Source organism: Scedosporium apiospermum, assembly GCF_000732125.1.
Source record: "Scedosporium apiospermum strain IHEM 14462 chromosome Unknown SEQ_SAPIO_0109, whole genome shotgun sequence".
Taxonomy (NCBI): Eukaryota; Fungi; Ascomycota; class Sordariomycetes; order Microascales; family Microascaceae; genus Scedosporium; species Scedosporium apiospermum.
In genome coordinates, this window is record NW_015971810.1 from 84,200 (window position 1) to 101,608 (window position 17,409).

Genomic DNA, 17,409 nt, shown 5'->3' on the forward strand with positions numbered 1-17,409 from the left:
TAGTCTGGGTTTAGTGGCCACGATTGGGGAAAAGTGGCCATGATTATAGACGGGCCCTAAATTAATCCTTGAAATGCCATGGCTTAATGTAAAAACAATCGGATGAGAAGGGTGATGGTACATCATACCCCGGCCAATGACCCCTGGCAAATCGCGAGACAGGATGAAGATAAACTAAACTACATTGATCAAGCGACTCCAGGCGTACCATGGTTGCCTTATCTGGAGAATCCCCTGCAGCGCTGATCTAGATCATTAGCGTCTCGGGCGCATCAGTCTCCGGTGTCTGCTCCCGCCTGTGCGGTAGCAGAGGTGCGATATCCTTCGCATTTTGGTGGTATGGATGTAACCCTGGCGGTAGCCAGACTCGCACAAAGTGCGCCATTTGCCCCAATAACGCCTCTGAATCCTTACCGATGTAGCATCACTAAAATCCTTCAGTCAAACGGGACAATCCTTCGAAAGATGGGTAATTCTCCCCCTTGCACCAACTGACGGAACTACTCCCGATGGCGGAGGAAAATTGACATTAGAAGCAAAGGGTGTCTGTCGTCTCACTCATGGCTATAAATGTATGTCCTGTTCTTTCCAAGTCTCACAATTCACCTTGGACACAAGGCCGTCTTCACTCCCTGGCCTGTACCGTACAGGAAGTAATACCTGCTGTCGTGTCTTTCTACAATGCGGCTCTCCTCCTTAGTCGCGGTGCTCTTGCCACCAGCGTGGGCTCGTGCCTATCCCACCGACTCTTCATCAGACGGCGCGCTTCAAGCTTTCCCAGACATCAACTATGGCGCCCCGATCATTGGTGGGGGTGAGCAAATCACGGATCCTGCCGAGCTGGAGATTCTTCATGCTCGGCACGCAGACGTGCTGAGGAGATTGAAAGCCGGCGAAGGTTATTCGTTGGAAAATACCACCCTCTTCGATTCTCCAGGTCTGGATAAGCGGGTTCCGATCCTCGGTATGGCGGGCGTCACGATCTTAGGCGCAATCCCGGGACTCAGCACAGCAATGCAACGATTGTATGGCTTCTTACTCGGAGATCCACTTGGTCCATGGGCGTCCAAGAACAACTGTCGAGTTGAATTCCACACAAAGGGAGGAGGAAATGAAGAAACCTCGGTTTTGGGCAGGAATAACAACCCAAGGCAGGAGTTCCTGAACAAGTAAGCCCCCCCCCCCCCAATACGCATCTTAAGAAAAGAAAAAGAAAGAACTCAAGAATCAAGTCTGATCTCTTTATTTTTAATCATTTAGTACCGGTTGGAACAACCCGACGTCAACGGGCCCGCCAATACTGTTTTTCCGCACGGATTCTGTAGGTCTGCTCAGTCTACAGTACACTGCCACAAATCAAGTTGCTTGGAGTGGCATCGAAGACACCAAAAAATGTTACTTTACCGGCTTGTGCTACCCTCAGATCGTGATCTACCGACAAGAATACGAGCTAGTCTTGAACACGTGGCGTAAGTTCATCCCATGGGTCTTTCGCCATGCTACTCTCCCTACCTTTTCACCCGATCAATCCAATCCCGCTTTATCTTTACAGCCCTGGCTAATGCGGACGCTATCGAAGAATCCGAGGGCGACAGTACTACGTGTCAATATAGCAAAGGGAAGAACTGCAAAGGCTTGTGTAAAACAGGTATAAGTAGTGAAGGGGCAGGCGGTAACCGCTGGGGAGGCTCGTGTGGCGTCCTTTGCATCGATCAGGTAGTGACGGACATCGAGAGGCCAGAGGACTGGACGGAACGGCCAAGGCCCAAGGGAAAGATACTAATCGCCGGAGATTCCATCTCCCATGGGATGCAAGATGACTGGACGTGGCGTTATCGCCTTGACAGATGGCGTACGTACCCTTTATTAGCTACCCTTCTCGTTTTTCTCTCCTCTGGACTGACCTCTCTTCTCTCATGAAGTCCAAAGCAACTATTTCAAGTATGAGTTCGTTGGTCCTTGGGTTGGTACCTACGGTATCCCGGATATCGAAGCAGCACAGCCTCGTGCTCCTCTATTCCCGGAGGAGACACCGCCTTCGACGTTCAGACGAGGCGACTACGCTTTTACTGGAGATGACATACCATTCATTGACAGCGGCCATGGGGCCTTTTGGGGCCGGCAGGCGAAGGAAAGCGTGAGAGAAGTGTACCACTGGATAAGGACTTATGAAGCCGACTACCTGCTGGTCCTTTTAGGCTTCAACGACCTAGGGTGGTTCGTCAGCGGGCCTGAAGGCCTGATAATGGATATGGGAACGCTGGTGAAGAACGCACGCGAGGCCAACCCCAAGATCAACATACTCGTCGGTAACGTCGTCCACCGCACTCACATCAATGGCCGCGACGACCTGCCAGTGAAAACGGATAGGTATAACCAGATCCTTCGCGAACACCTGCCCACTTGGTTTGATTGGAACTCCCCAATCCGCTATGTCGATGTTGCAGGTCTATACAACTGTCATCCTAACAGCTGTCCTGATGGCTACGATGGATTGCATCCCAATGCATTCGGTGAATGGGCCATTGCAAAAGCCTTTGCTGATGTCCTACAGCATGACTTCCATTTTCATGGCGAACCGCTTAACATTCCATCTCGAGTTGATACAAGACCTGTTTCTGCTCCTTTGGGCGTCAAAATCGTGCCACGTCCTGAAGGGCTCCTAACTACCTGGGATACTGTTAAGAATGCGCGAGGCTACGAGATACGCACGCGTCTTGAGGGTGCCCAAGAATGGTGGTCGTCAGGTGAGGTTTACCCCAAGACGACAGCTAGCTTCAATACTTGGGTTCTCAATGGTCAAACTTGGGAAGTCCAGGTCCGCACTAAGGGCGATAACGATGACAGGTCGGAATGGTCCCTATCAAGAACAGCCACGGTCGCCGCCCTGACGGCGCCGCCACCGGCCAATATCATTGTTAACCCTGAAGGCGGAGACGGTGTTGTAGTCACCTGGGATTCGGTGACCGGCTACGATGTAGACCGCTACAGTATTTACCTATGGGATCGCGATACCGAAGGGTCATGGACCGGCGTTTACCCCTGCAGGGGCACGAGGTGGTCCATCGGCGGGCTGGTACCTGGCCACCGCTACTCTGTTTGGGTGGCCACTCACGCCACCATCCCCCACGGCACTCTAAGCAACGTGCCCGAGGCTCCGGGCGGTCTCCCAGGCACTGGTCGGGATGTTTACATAGGGGGAGGGCGACCTCCGCAGCCGTCATCTTTTACTTCCGAGTCCATAGATGCTACCACTATCCGTCTGAACTGGAACCACGCTGGGGGTATCTCAGGCTACGCCATTTACAGTCGTAACATTCACGATGGCCAAGGGCTCAAGCTAGACGGCACAACCACAGACGCTTCGTACCTGTTGGGAATCCAGTTTCCCGGTATTTGGAACTTCGAATACTGTGTGGCAGCTTTCAATGGGAACCTCGAGAGTACCCGCGTTTGCACGATCCCGGCTGTTTGCTGTGGTCATAGCAAGCGTGATCTGGTCACCGGAAATGTGACAGTTCCCGCCGGCTTTGTTGATACTGCCCATGTTACTGCTCAAATGCAACATGCTGTACTAGGCCAAGTACATGATATGTACATGAAGCTATCTGCAGGGCTAGGGACAATGATGGGTAACTTCTCCACACTCGGTGTCCCACCCCCATACTAATGTTACATAAATGTTACATACCTTTTGGCCTATCCCCTTAAAGGTGGGACGATATAATATAATAGGATCCTCATCATAACTAGGCTTATCTAGTAGTGAATGTATGAGTGGGGCCTCTAATCGGTGTACCTTCTATTTCATGTCTCCTCTATTAGAACTCTCACTAGTATTCACTCTATCACCCTAGATGCCCTGTCAGTACCTCAGCGCCTGTTGGAGCAGTTCTGGCCTCTCCCGAGGCACAAAGCCTGCGTCCCTGTTGTTGGTAGACCCTGGTTCCATACCCTACTATCCCTACCCCCTGTTAGTAGCCTGCCTATACTTAGAGGGGAGGCTAGGGACGAAACCATAGCGCGCAGACTCCGCTCCATCGCGCCAGCGAGCAAGAGGAGCCCGCGGCCCCGGCAGCTCAGAGCCTCGTCGCCGGCGATCCGGCTAAAACGTAGGGGGGTGCTGAAAGCGGGGGGAGGGGTTGGGCTTCGATCCCAACACCGAGGTCGAGCAGGGATCAAGTGCGATACGTGACACGCTCTTCGAGACGGAACCGGATGAGAGAAAGTGGGGCGGTCGGGTGCGGTCGAGGCGACGGTAAAGGACGGAGCTTTGGTGGGTGCTGAAACGCACGAATCCGTGGAGGTTGATGAGGAGGGCAAGACGGAGGACCAGAAGGAGAAGCGGAGGGGTTTACTGAGGAAGTACGATGAGTCAAAAGTAATGAGAGAAACTAGTGACTCTTTGGCGGAGGTGGATTGTACTGGGGTAGGTTTATCAAAATGGCTAGATGTCGTCGGTGGGTATCGGGAGCCCCTCAAACGTGCTCAGTCGTGCACTTCGGTATTGAATATTTCGGGTAGGGGGCGGTGGGAATTTGGACAGACCATCCATCCAGTGCTAAGGTAGTCTAGTAAAGGGAGCGGAAAGGGCAGGAGATTGGGTATAAACTGGTAAATTGAAGCTGCGTCAACGATGCCTCGATCATCGACATTTCTTTCATGTTTGGTGTTTTATCATGATTTAGTCCCCACCTTCTCCGAGCGTAGAAAAGCCTTTACGACATCTTCTTTTGACGGCTTACACGTCACACAGACGCCAGAGTCCTTAAAATCCTGGGCGAGGACGGCGATACGATCCCAGACAGCATGCGCTTCCAGGTCCTCGCGGGTTTCGATTCTGGGGTGGTAGGCCAGTCTCACTTCCTTCAGCGGCACCCCGCGAGAGGTCGCATGGTTGATGAAACCCTTGATCCACGCTTCTTCGGCCTCTTGAAAGATGTCGGGAGCGTTGAGCTCGCGGGAAATGTCATCAGACGTAAAGGTCCACGTGAAAATCCGGAGGCGAGGCGCCAAGAGCCCAGCATGGGTTTCCGCCCTGTTGCCCGTGGCCCAGCGGGATAGGTTCAGTACTTCGAGATTCTCGAGCCCCGTCAGGTCGAAACCTCCAAGGCCCTCTAGGGAGGTCTTCCCAATGTGAAGTCTCCGCAAGTGCGTCTTGTGTCTTGTCAAGATGGGCATCAACCCCCCTAGCCCAAATGGGAGCTGGGGCGAGGCATCGTCGGTATTGGGCTTAAGGGTTAAATACCCTATTTGCGCGGGCCAGGAAAGCAGGCGGCGTACGACTTCAAGTTCTGCCGCCCGATCTTCTACACTCAGACTTTGGGAAGAGGTGAGCGGCTTCTAGATGGCGTTTTGTTTGGGGGAGGGAGGGGGGCGCAGTTAGACGTAGATGATAAATGGACCGAAACTACCAACGCAGACGCAAGGACGGGGATAGCATACCTCGTGAGGGGTATCCCCCGTATACCCAACAGATTCCTCACTTTCTTCTATCCGATGCAGGCCTAGGTATCCTAGGTTAGGAGCACTGGAAAATAATTCGCGTATGGGGCCTCGTGCAGGCTCCGTCTTTCGTCCAAAATGGTAACACATGACGGTCCTCAGGCTGGGTTTTTGAGCCACAGCTACTCGAAGGACTCCCCATATCTCCCGGTAGTCATCTAGGTAGCCATACAACAATAAGGTCCTAACCCTCGCGAGAAGAGGAATAATTTCGAGGGTTGCTTCGATGTCGTTAGCGTCGTTCTCGTGAAGGGTAGATGCAGGGAACGGTCGGCCTAGGTTGTTTTGCTCTGGATCAACGCTGGGCAAGCGACGACGGGCTTCCACTGATATCGCAAGCTGAAAGCAATGTTCCCGAAGATGAGGATTCTCTTTGAAACTTCGCCCCAGCTTCCGAAGAGCGCCTGTGCCATCGAGGCTAGACGACTCATCCAGAGGATGACGGGACACTCCAACCCGCAGAGACAGCCTTGAATACATGAATGGTACGACTAGGCGGTTCATGCGTCGGCACGTCTGGGCGGCGACGGCGAACTGCTTGTAATCGTCGGCGGTAAATGAGGACGTTCCCTGGTTTGATGGCAGCGCCATGGATACGATAGCTAGTAAAAGTTCGCCCGGTAGGCCGACGAGGCCGCCCGGATTCTTGGGCATACAGGGAGAGGGGAAGCGTGTAGCCACACTCGCGTCTCCGTGCACGCTCGGAAGCGTTCGGATGTCTGAGGCCATTGCGGCCGGTAAGTCGGGCAACCCGCGGTCTCCTAAATGCGATGTACGATGTAATATGAGTTTGAATGCGGACCTGATGATCCGATAAGTCAACTGGGCGTGCCTGGCTACTTTATATCCTAACTTTCTAGCCCCAAACACCCGTGCAGGAGATACCTATGCCCCAAAATGTGCGTGCGATACAGTAGCTCTGAATAGTCCTCTAGAAGCAGCGACGCTTCGTTCGTCCCCGTCAGAACAAGGGCCCTATACTGTCTTACGTTTCAAGGTGGATAAAGCTCGTGAGAGTAAACAGTACTGATTCTATTATTTTGGACTTGGGTCGACTCTAATGAGAGGCCTAATACCGAGCATGTTAAGCTCTACTACTGCACAAAGATCAACCTTGGCGCAGCCAGTGTCGGAACCACAGGGAGGCTGCATTTTTGGCCCTTTCCATCCCTTTTCTCTCCCCATCTCTCTGTGGGTCGCCTCTTATGGCAAAGCCATGATGGAGTCCAGGAAAGTACTGGTAATCAAATGGAACGCCAGCCTTGGGCAATGCCTCTTGGCTGTATGCCTTCAACTCCTCACTAAACATGTGATCAAACTCTGGCGCTAAAATCTGTGTCGGAACATTGACACTTGCTATCTCTTGTTTTGTGATCATTGACGGATGGGCAGTAGAAATGCAATCAACAAGGTTCCGGCCCCTGGCACCAAGTTGAAGGACTGCCCACCCGCCGCCATAGCAGTACCCAATAGCTCCAATGCGAGAATATGACGGCCTTAAAGATTCTGCGAATCGGACAATCTCTGGCTCTCGGACAGCCTTCGAGTTCCGTCCAAGGAATGCGCCCAAATCAAGCTGCTTGTATTGGGTCTCATCCGAGAGGATGGTAGCCGGTAGAACCTCTCCACCAAAACTACAGGGTAGAAAGTTGCGGGTCAGATATCCCATTCGTCGTGTCTTTCGTTTTTGTGAAAGACTCACCAGTCAGGCACATAGGCAGTGGCACCAACCTCCTCAGCAAAGTGATCGGCGAGGATCCTTACATTTTCAAATGTCCAACCATAGAGGTCATGGATCACTATGAGGGCTACATCTTCATTGGAGCCTGTGACGTAACAATTGAGCCCGGCGACGTTATCGTCCCGGCCTTTAGCCTTGGCCTCCCACTGAAAGCCCCTCAGGCAACAGTCGGCCATCGCAATAATGGGGAAGCGAGAGAACAATAGTATGAGAAGTTTTGGCAAAGTGCTTGCTGATAAAGAGCGAGAGAATCTTAGTACAAGGCTCCTCAGCTTTCTACGTGTGGAGGGGTCTTGACAGGGGCAAATCTATGTTATCATACTAATTTTATACTGGAATATTTTCCCCAAGAAAAGGTGATATCCTATGCTGTCGGTACGAGCAGTATTCTCGGCGAACCTCCCCGTCGAGAGTAGTATTACTCGTATTACCCTAATACTATCCGCCGTCCGGGATCGGTTCTCGGCAGAGTTGGAAGAATCTAATCATCGAGTCCCCCCACAACATGACCTGTATGAATTCCCCGAGCAGGCTGCAAACCACGGAGCAATGGACGCAATTCCACCGAACACTCAAAATGCAACAAGTTAGCAGGCATGGATCGGGCAACTAGAGGCCGAGGCAACGCTAGGCCATTCGGAATGCAGTCCGACTCAAGAACGGAAACGGATTCTGATCCCCGTACCAACGCTATTCCCGCCCGCCCCACCACCGCCAAGCTTGAGTGGTTTAGGCGAGGAATGGAGACTCTGGTCTAATTGGCTTTCGGGTCATTACTAGTGATTTAATTTACTACGGTTTTTTTCCTTTTTTTTTTTTTTTTTTTTTTTTTTTTTTTTTTGCTGTGTGTGGCGTTCCCCGAACAAAGATGCCGTCTGTATGTCTGTATGCAAGGTCGATAGATCCCTCGTTTTGATTCAGAGTACTTCAGGGTCTTTAGTTGGGTTGCATCAAGGCCGACGAGCGCCTCTGAGATCTTAATACGGCTTAGAGTCTTCCGTTGATACTTGAGATGTTCATTGCATCGGGGTTAAAGTACAAATGTACATTGTATCATTAAAAACACAATAGAACACCCCTCGCTACATGCGCCTCCATATTGCCGGCGTATCGCTCCAGACCTTCTCCCATGAACCGCGGCACAGCTCAAGCTCTGCTCGTGAGCTTGTTCAATCTCCAGTACCCAGGCACGTACCCCGCGACAAGCCCCCGGACGATTCTTGACAATAGCTCTAGCCCGTATTTCCGCAAAGCATTTTCGCCCCTACTAGACACGCCTACCCAATCAACCATCGCATATGATTCATGTAGAGCAAGCTCAACAAAGGCATCACCCAAATCTGAGTACGAAACAGCCATGCTGACCGATTCAGTACTGATTTCCATACCAGAGGGCTCGTCTTCAACAAGAGCAGATGGTTGCACCAGCAAAAGCGACAAGAGATGCGGCGAAGCCTGGAATAGAGCTGTAGCCTGCAGAAGATCTATATACGGATGATAGAATGCTGTCTTGAGAAGCCAGAGGATGAGAGCTGGCTCTTGTGCGGCAAAGCGATCGTTCCATGTCGAGGATGATAATAGAATTAGCCGCGGAGGTTTCCATCCCTCTGGGCAACACGACCTTAAGTCGTTGAGCGCCTCAAGAATAGATTTGGCGAGGTCCTGCAGCACATGGCAACCGGGGATATTTCTGTTCTCTCCCAGTGCACATATGATGACGTCGGCCTCTTGTATACAAGCGCGTACAGTCGTCGTGTCGGTGAGTTGTCCTTCCTGGATATGAAGGTTCGAATAAGAGTCGAGCTCAGGTATCAGTCGAAACAGCTTGGATCTTGAGCGGACCATGAGCCTTAGCTCGGGGCGGGGATGCTCAGTTGCTTTGCGTTTGATAAAAGAACGAATTGTAGCGCTACCCGTGCCGCCAGTTGCTCCAAAAACGGCGATTCGTCGTGGTAGAGCTGTGATAGCCATGTTTAAAGCGAGTGAGATTAAATGGCAAAATTTGCAGAGTCTTACACCGAATTAAAACTCAAGGGGATCAATACATTATTATATATGTCATGAGTGGTTTCAACTAATAGCGGTGGGGCCTCTCAAGCGAGCACTGTTTATGTTAGGGAACCAAGCCTCGGTATCTGGCTCGGATCAACTTCCGCTCAGGGCTTTCCGAATGCATTAGACCAAACGGGGTGCAACCGGTTATTCCCACCACTGGTTTAATTGCTGTAATGCCACACACTACTTGAATGAAACTGTCCTGGTGGCTCTCGCCTCTAGGAATTGGTCAACTTGGGTCCTGGTTGTGTTGAAAAGACATGAGTGGAAATATATAGAAATCTGAGCTCCCCTACGATGGCTCTAACTGTGCCATGAAATTGAATCAGCGTATGTACCGCTTATTCTCGCAGGAAGACGTTCATCGAGTGTCTTCCGACGATATCAGGTTTCTATGTCACACGTCGACTGGGAACAAACGGACGGAGAGAATAATGATTAGGATAGTCATTCTTTCTTACTGATAAAAGGGGGGATTCTTTTATTCAACAGTCTTGAACGTGTACCCTAAGCCCGTCGACAGTATGTATCTTGGCCTGACTATTAATGAATGGCGTCCGCTCCCAATCCGAAGCCAGTCCAGCCATCGAATTCGGCGATAAACTTGACTGCCGCTTTCTGATAGAACCCGTCTTGAGATCCTCTCAACTCCTCCACGGCCTTCAAGGCTCGGACCACCTTCGGCCAGTGTATGTCATTAGACCACTTGCTCTCCAAAGCGCGCTTGAAAATATCATCCCAACTGGTTAGGTCTGTCTTGAAAGATTTGATTGTATCGGGGCCAAAACCCGGCCGTAACTGCGCGAGATAAACCAAAATCGTGTACAGCCCAAACTGCTTCAGGACGGGAATCCGGTGCTGCCCCGGCATTAGAGGGAGTAAGATGCGGAGAGCGTGACCGACCGTTAAAACATGAGCGAGGTAGAAATCCAAGCCACCTTCTGCGTTTATCGCGCTGACCGCAAGTGTGGCAGCCGTCTGCAACCACTCTGTAAGCTGCTTAGTTGCGTCTTCAACCACCAAGGCGTTCCAGTGCTCCAGAACCTCCGCCTCAAATTGGTCGAGCAACGTGAAAATATTGGCAAAACCTAGATGCTGCGAATAGCTCTCAAAGCGGTGGTCGTTACGGAGACTTTCCAAAACCTCTGCCAGGCTGGTGGTTTTGTAAGTTGAGTTATCAGGCGGCAGAATGTCTAGATACCTATGTGTCTTATCATACTCGGTGCAACCTAGGCTCAATGCCTCGGTGATGACTTCCTTGCTCTCAAACTCGTAGCCATAGGCCAGGTGGATAAACGGATGACCAACTAAAACGACTGGTTAACACTTGACACAAGTCTAGAAGTAGACCTACGGAGGGTTTCACGTGCGTCCACCAGAAAAGCCGTTGATTAGCGGCTCCGACCCAGAGTAAATGTAGTCTTCGACGACCTTGCCCCAATTTCCGCCATTCTTCTCTACTTCAGAGTCAAAGTAGTCGACATATGCGGCGGTGTATCTGCAGATATTCTCTTAAAAATTCTGGTCGTAAGACAAAATATCGAACAAATAGCGTGGACCCACTGCTTTTGGCCTAGGTACTTCCTCCAGTTTTGGCGTGAAATGGCGTTCCTCAGCACGCCGCCATCAACAGAAGTGAGGTTTGGCGAATCAGCCGCATATATCTCCTCTAATTTGGAACTGCTAGCTCCCATGACGTAGGAAGATCCCAGAGCCTGAATTGAATTTCGCGCGTTAACTCTCCAAAGACCCGTTAAGCCGGTGACGTCGAGTATACCGAGTCTTACGTGAGGTATATGGTTGTGGAAAAGCAGTCTCGGTTCACGGAGTACTGCATGAGATGCGTGATTCTCTCGAAGGAGTCTGTCAAGTGTTTTGGCAGGACCATCCTTCCGATCGGTCAATCGATATACAGGTGCCTTGTTGAGGGTGTCGGGTGACTTGTCGGGTCGAGATGTCATGGTGAAGTTGTCGATGGTCGTAGAGGTTCGTCCGAAAGCGTAGGAAGGGCCGCGAAAATAAGCTCATGTGCGTACAAGTCATTTATGCCAGTGAACAGGTAAGCAAAACTGGAGACTCCTCTCCTTATGTTCCTCTTTCTTCCTTCGTGATTTGCCTTGCAGAGACAATTCCCTGCCGGCGCGTCCGCGTGCACGGGTGCAGCTCGGAATCTCACCCGAATGACCGAGTTGTCCGCCTGGTAGCGCCTAAAGCAATACCTTGGTTCTTTACACTAAACTCCCTTTACGCCTCAAGATTTGTCTGGACAACACGTCATAATGGCAGCAACATGGGTAATTGATGAGTTGGTCTCCATCTTTCCGTCACGGAATACGCTTCCCGGCAACTTTCCGGTAATGTTCAAAGTTGTATTACCCCGGACTTTTGACCCCGGACTTTTGGGAAGTGCCGACCACCGATCTACATAGTAGAGACAGAGAACTCCGGCCATAGATCGAAGCCCAAGCCCCACTTTGAATTAAGATGGATAAGGCTAGTACGCTTTCATTGTTGCGGGGATAACTCCACGTAGAGGATGCGGCGTGTGTGGGGACTGCATGCAATGTGTGCCCAGGGGAAAAGCGGAGACGTGCCCCCGCCGCCCCCGCCGCGAAAGGGCTTGGGGAGTCTTGCTCCACGCCCAGAGCTTCGGTACAACCTTGCAAACGAACAACATCGCGTACGATCACTGACCTGACAGCACCCGAGGCGATACATCATGATTGCGGTCCATGATTCACACTTTCTTTGAAAGACGTCAAGTAGTTGCTATACGACTTGACCAAATACTTTACAATGTCTTCAATACGTGATGACAGCCTCCACTTACCCCAAAGGCTTCCCTTACAACATGTGTCTCACCACGAAACAGGAGCAGTCGAAGCGGCACAGGCGCCCATAGAACAGAGAAGTGTTCCGTCTCGAAGGCGACAAAAGATCAGTCTTGCATGCGAGGAATGCCGTGCCAGGAAAATTCGATGCGATGGACTCCGCCCTCAGTGCACCGCGTGTAAGCAGCGACGTATAATTGAGCGGCCCTGCACATACCTAAGTGAACCTTCAAAACTCTCCGGAAATAAGCGGTACGTCGTATTTTTAATCAACCAGAGAAATCAAAGGAAAAAGAAGGGCAAAGAAGATCGTGTCTCATCAGTTTACGCAGGGTAATACAATCTCTCCACGATCGCTTGGCCTTTCTGGAGTCCAGGTTGCAGCGTGAGACAGAATCACGCGCATCATCAGGCTACACCCCATCTATAAACGAGCCGCAGGAGGATGGACAACTTTCAACCCAAGTGTTACGCCCACCTAACAACACCGATCCATCTTCGCACCAGTTTCTCCAATGCGACACAGACTCGACAGTGTACGATCCTACGCGAGGGTTGCCACACTCGAATATGCTGACGCCTTCGGAAAGTCCAAACGACGATATAATAATGTCTGGAGAGAACCCGTCTTTCCAAGACTCCGGTTCCGCAATAAACGCCGTATGTGTAGAAAACCTGGAAACGGACGCAGTTACAGAGACCAACAGCGAATTCTACGGCGAGCCTTCGGCGGCCTCACTACTCTCCGACATACAGGATCATTGCCATCAGTCATCCAGGCCAAGAGGAGTTTCGAGCCTCCATCATTCCACCCGACCCATCCACCCACCCAGACGCAACCTCTCTACCGGTTATTCGTCGAACAAAGATGACTACCATCTCCCTCCTCGCCACGTGGCCGATGATCTACTTGATCTGTATCAGACAAGGGTGCAAAGCATATATCCATTTCTACACTGGCCAACGTTCATGGCGGCGTACAACCGCCTTTGGCTATCTGATTCTGATGTTCGAAGCATGCCTCGTCCCACCGGAGTAGGCATTGGGGCCCCTGACTGTTCTGTACCCGTCTTTTACAGCGCTCTAAACGCGGCTTTTGCCCTGGCCGCCCAGTTTATGAGTGGGTCGGCTCAGCAACGTGAAGCGAGATCTGCCCCGTTCGTTCGACGGGCTAGGCATCTCATGCACCTGGATTTCTTGGATAAGGCGGACCTTTCCCTGGTGCAGGCATTACTGATATTGGCACGTTACCTTCAGAACACTCGCCTCTCCACCCGCTGCTGGAACGTGGTGGGAATCGCGCTTCGTATGGCTCAAGGTTTAGGCCTGCACCTGGAAAAGGATGGCGATACGACATCACCGTTAGAAAAGGAAATGAGACGGCGCGTGTGGCATAGCTGCACTTGTCTTGATACGCATGATGTACCTCCCTCATGGAGCCCGTCGCTGTTCTTTTCTGACCCATCTTACCACATAAAGGGTCTTGGCTATGTTGACGGGTCGACCGTGCTCGAACTCACACATGGTCGAGGTTCCGCTTCCAACCTCACCAGACAAGGAAATTTCCGCTCCGGTTTTGATAGGAAACGAGCACCATGACAGAAATGTTTGTACGACAAATTTTCTCTCCCAAGCCGTGAAACTAAACAATATTCTCAACTGTATTTTGGGACAATTATATAACCCTTGGAAAGAACTTGAGGCCAGCAACTGGACTACAGGTGTCGATGAAGGGTACTACGCCCATCAGGTTTCCTCTATCATTCGACTTGATCACGATCTGGATTTATTCGAGGCCGAGTTACCAGAGACACTGCGTTGGCCAGCAACAGGTGGCACGCTTCCTAGCAGTGGTACTCTTCTACATCAGCAACATACCTTGCGAACAAGGTGAGAGAGGCGGATACGACATGTCGCCTGGGCCAGCTAACTATTCCTATTTCGAACCTTGTACTAATGTCTACTAGGTTTCTCCACATACGTGTGCTCCTCTATCGCCCTCTACTTGTACAGCTATGTTGGAAGATTAATGCTCAGGAAAAGGAAAAGACCCCTTCACAGGTCAAACCCAAATATTATCATTCGCGCGACGCAAACAAGCTCCACGCGGCCTTTTCTGAGAAGTGCTCTGTCGAATGCATCGAGACTGCGCAGACTCTGATTGATCATATCAGTACCACCTCAGACACAACTTACAGTGGGTCACCATGGTACCGGTTCTACTGTATAGTATATGTACCTGTAATATTTGTTCGGCCCCTAGTGTTAACACTGGCTAGATCTCTATCATGCAGCCATGGTGGTGATATTGGCAGATCATTGTTTGCCGCATTTGCCACATGTCAGCCATGGCAGTCTTTGCAAATCCTGGCGGACCTGTGAAGACTTCCTTCGTCGAATGTCAGAGCATGATCCTGAAATCTCGCGATATTTTCATGGACTAGACAAGGTCTCGAGATTCGTCAAATCCGTTTCTAGCCGTATGTCACTCCACTCCTACCCCCGCCCCTAGCATTTTCTACCCTATCTGGGGATGACTCTGACATGTATTTGAAACCGGCAGGGGTGACAAATAACTCGATAGAGGCAAGCGCTACGACGTACGAAGGGCAGCAGGAGTTTATCATGGATTACATTACGAATGCTTATCTAGACCCAACTATTGTGCTCGGTCTTGAAGGACCCCACTTCGGTATGCACACACAGTCTAGTGGTATTGTGTTGGAACCCGTTTTGTGTGACAGCCAGCTTGGGGCTCTTACAGAATTGAACGTGAACACAGGGGGCTTCTAGAATATCTAAAGGGGACCAACAAGCAAATTCTATTTCGGACTTGTTCGTTGCACAGTTGACATGTTTACGAAGGCGCTAGTAGAGGTTACGGCCTTTATACACCGGTCAACCTTTGTCCTTAAGCATAGGAGGAAAAGAGTCTCTGTTTGAGGTAGAAGCGCCTGGGTTCCCTTGCACGCCGGCTATTATGATCGTAACCTTGTGTATTTTACAGAGTACTCCATGCTCTTTTGGACTGCTGGTAGGTGTGCGAGCAAATCGTGGCAATATATGGTTTACCAGCGTGGAGAAAGAATCAATGATAATATTGATGGTAGGAGCGGAGCAGCAAAACCTGTTTCCATACATGAAGTCCTGAATTGAAGGCTACCAAGGTAAATTTCCGAATATATAGCATGTAGAGTCTTCTGGTCACAAAAACTTATATGTGTGTTTTTCTATTCCATATCCGTAGACAGAAATGAAACATGCTTCGCTGCCAGCATGAGCTCTTCTGGGGTCTCGCACGCCGCGAAAATAAACCGATCAGGCCTCAAGACTATGAAGCGTCTGTTTTCCGACTCCTTAATTAACCGCTCGGGATCGTAGTACGGGGGCTTTGGTCGTCCGATGCAGAGGCTTTCGTCTGCTGCAAATTCGTCGGCCGTGGCCAAGCGGTACGGAGCATTTCCACCGAACGAAGCCTGGCAAAGTGGAGGTTCCGTAGTATGGATAATGAATGTCGCTCCCTCTGACCGGACAACACCACGAGATGCTTCATCTATGCTAGATATAGCCTCCCGGACCGCCGTGACATCTTTAGGGCCCTCGAGAAGCACAACAACCTGGAAGAGCGCCTTCTTGTCCTCGGAGAAAATGACGTCGTCGGTAAACTGTACCTTTTCTTTCCCGTCCAACCTCATGCAATAAACCTGAGGGAAGTATTTCCTACCCGCCATCGCAGGCAAAAACACCATGCCCCTGGACGGTTCCCATTGATACTTAACCATGCCGTTCCTCCGATTACCTTGCTCCAACCAGCGCCTCCAGCTTGGCACCAATTGCACAGCCCATAGATACCAGTCACGAAAAAAGTCTCTGATTGGACTGGCAGTGGTCAAGTAAGTGCCGTTCTCTATCGTCGCCGCGAGAGACTTGTCCAGCTGCTGTTTCCTCTCGGCGAACCAGCCGTTGAGCAACAGCTGACAGTCGGCACCGTCTCTGGCTCCGGCACGCTCTTGACGCGCCATTACAACAAGCCTCCAGGCGAGCGAGATGGCGTCTCTGAACCCGGACGTTATGCCTTGGCCGCCGAAAGGCGGGAAGACGTGAGCCGCATCCCCACATAGGATGACGCGCCCCCGCGCCCATTGGTTGCAACTCTTGGCGGCGAATTTAAAAGGTCGTGATCGGAGGACCTCGATGCAATCTCGGGGATACTGTACCTCAGTTGAAGCTGGAAGACCATATCTTGTGCCTGGATGCGTGATGTAAGGAAAGACAACTTGGCGGATCTTGTCTGGAGTTGACATGAGGTGACCATCTTCTCCAGGAAGAACGAGGAATTCAAAACGCCAAAGCCGATCTTCGCGCAGTCCAAAGCGGCCACATACCGCTGGGCGCTTTGGGTTGCAGAGAAAGCGAAAGTCGGTTGGGAAGAACAAATCGTAGACTTGTTGCGGAGTGTAGCCCATTTCCCACAGAGGGAAATCAGGATGTGACTCTGGTGTAGGGAGCGCCAGCTTCCAATTCAAGGCCACCCATGTTTCCTCATACGAATTCGCTGAGACGTGTTCCATCCGAATTCCCAACGGCTCGAGATACTGTTTTCTTGTGAAGCCCGTTTTCCCGTCCGCCCCAACAAGATATTTGCCCCGGATCTGTGTTTGTTTCCCTGATGCATCGAGATAAATTGCGCACACCGAATCGCTGTCTTCGGAAATGGATATGACGGTTGAGTTCAAACGCAAGTCGGAGGTAGGATACCCATTAAGTCGAGCTCTCAAGTGTTTTTCTAGGACCGGCTGCTTGTGGCACATAAAGCCTGGATGTCCGGTACCGCCTTCGGTCTGTAGACAGGTATGTAAGAAGAGAGCTAAGAGGACTCTATGGAGAAAGGGGACCCGTGACTGACTGTATTGTAGTCCATGACGGTAAACGGACGGGTGCTAAGGTCGCTATGTACGCCACCCACAAACCTAAACTTGCCCATACCTTAGGAAGAAGTTAGCGTGGAAGCGAAAGGGGTTGCGTAGTCTCGTATGAAGCTCACATTCTCCAATATCTGTGAAAATCTTATCGTAGATGCCACACGCCTGTAGTTGGCGGATGCCATCCTCGTCAAGCGCTATTCCACGTGGGTCACTCGTTATATGTGGCTCCCGCTCAAGGACAACGTTTGCAATGCCGTACCGCCCGAGAAGGGTGGAAAGCAGGGCCCCGGTTGGCCCGCATCCGCTAATAATGATATCGGTTTCCTCCATAGCGACGTTTGATAAGCGGAGT

General features: G+C 51.1%; 4 protein-coding genes across 4 annotated transcripts; 1 reads left to right on the forward strand and 3 right to left on the reverse strand.

The window, feature by feature from the left end:
• Window positions 1-681: 681 nt before the first annotated feature.
• Window positions 682-3,670, forward strand: SAPIO_CDS6936 (Fibronectin type III domain protein; the record flags this gene model as incomplete). Its single annotated transcript, XM_016788901.1, has 6 exons — window positions 682-1,169; window positions 1,261-1,321; window positions 1,424-1,469; window positions 1,553-1,594; window positions 1,649-1,852; window positions 1,923-3,670. The coding sequence occupies 6 exons, from the start codon at window positions 682-684 to the stop codon at window positions 3,668-3,670; spliced, it is 2,589 nt and encodes an 862-aa protein (XP_016641425.1).
• A 1,007-nt stretch (window positions 3,671-4,677) lies between these two features.
• On the reverse strand, window positions 4,678-6,234 carry SAPIO_CDS6937 (uncharacterized protein; the record flags this gene model as incomplete). The annotated part of the gene is made up of 2 exons (XM_016788902.1): window positions 4,678-5,343; window positions 5,446-6,234. The coding sequence occupies 2 exons, from the start codon at window positions 6,232-6,234 to the stop codon at window positions 4,678-4,680; spliced, it is 1,455 nt and encodes a 484-aa protein (XP_016641426.1).
• Window positions 6,235-9,844: 3,610 nt separating this feature from the next.
• On the reverse strand, window positions 9,845-11,262 carry SAPIO_CDS6938 (uncharacterized protein; the record flags this gene model as incomplete). The annotated part of the gene is made up of 4 exons (XM_016788903.1): window positions 9,845-10,608; window positions 10,678-10,799; window positions 10,865-11,016; window positions 11,134-11,262. The coding sequence occupies 4 exons, from the start codon at window positions 11,260-11,262 to the stop codon at window positions 9,845-9,847; spliced, it is 1,167 nt and encodes a 388-aa protein (XP_016641427.1).
• A 4,100-nt stretch (window positions 11,263-15,362) lies between these two features.
• Window positions 15,363-17,387, reverse strand: SAPIO_CDS6939 (Uncharacterized protein; the record flags this gene model as incomplete). The annotated part of the gene is made up of 3 exons (XM_016788904.1): window positions 15,363-16,973; window positions 17,039-17,118; window positions 17,177-17,387. The coding sequence occupies 3 exons, from the start codon at window positions 17,385-17,387 to the stop codon at window positions 15,363-15,365; spliced, it is 1,902 nt and encodes a 633-aa protein (XP_016641428.1).
• Window positions 17,388-17,409: the final 22 nt, after the last annotated feature.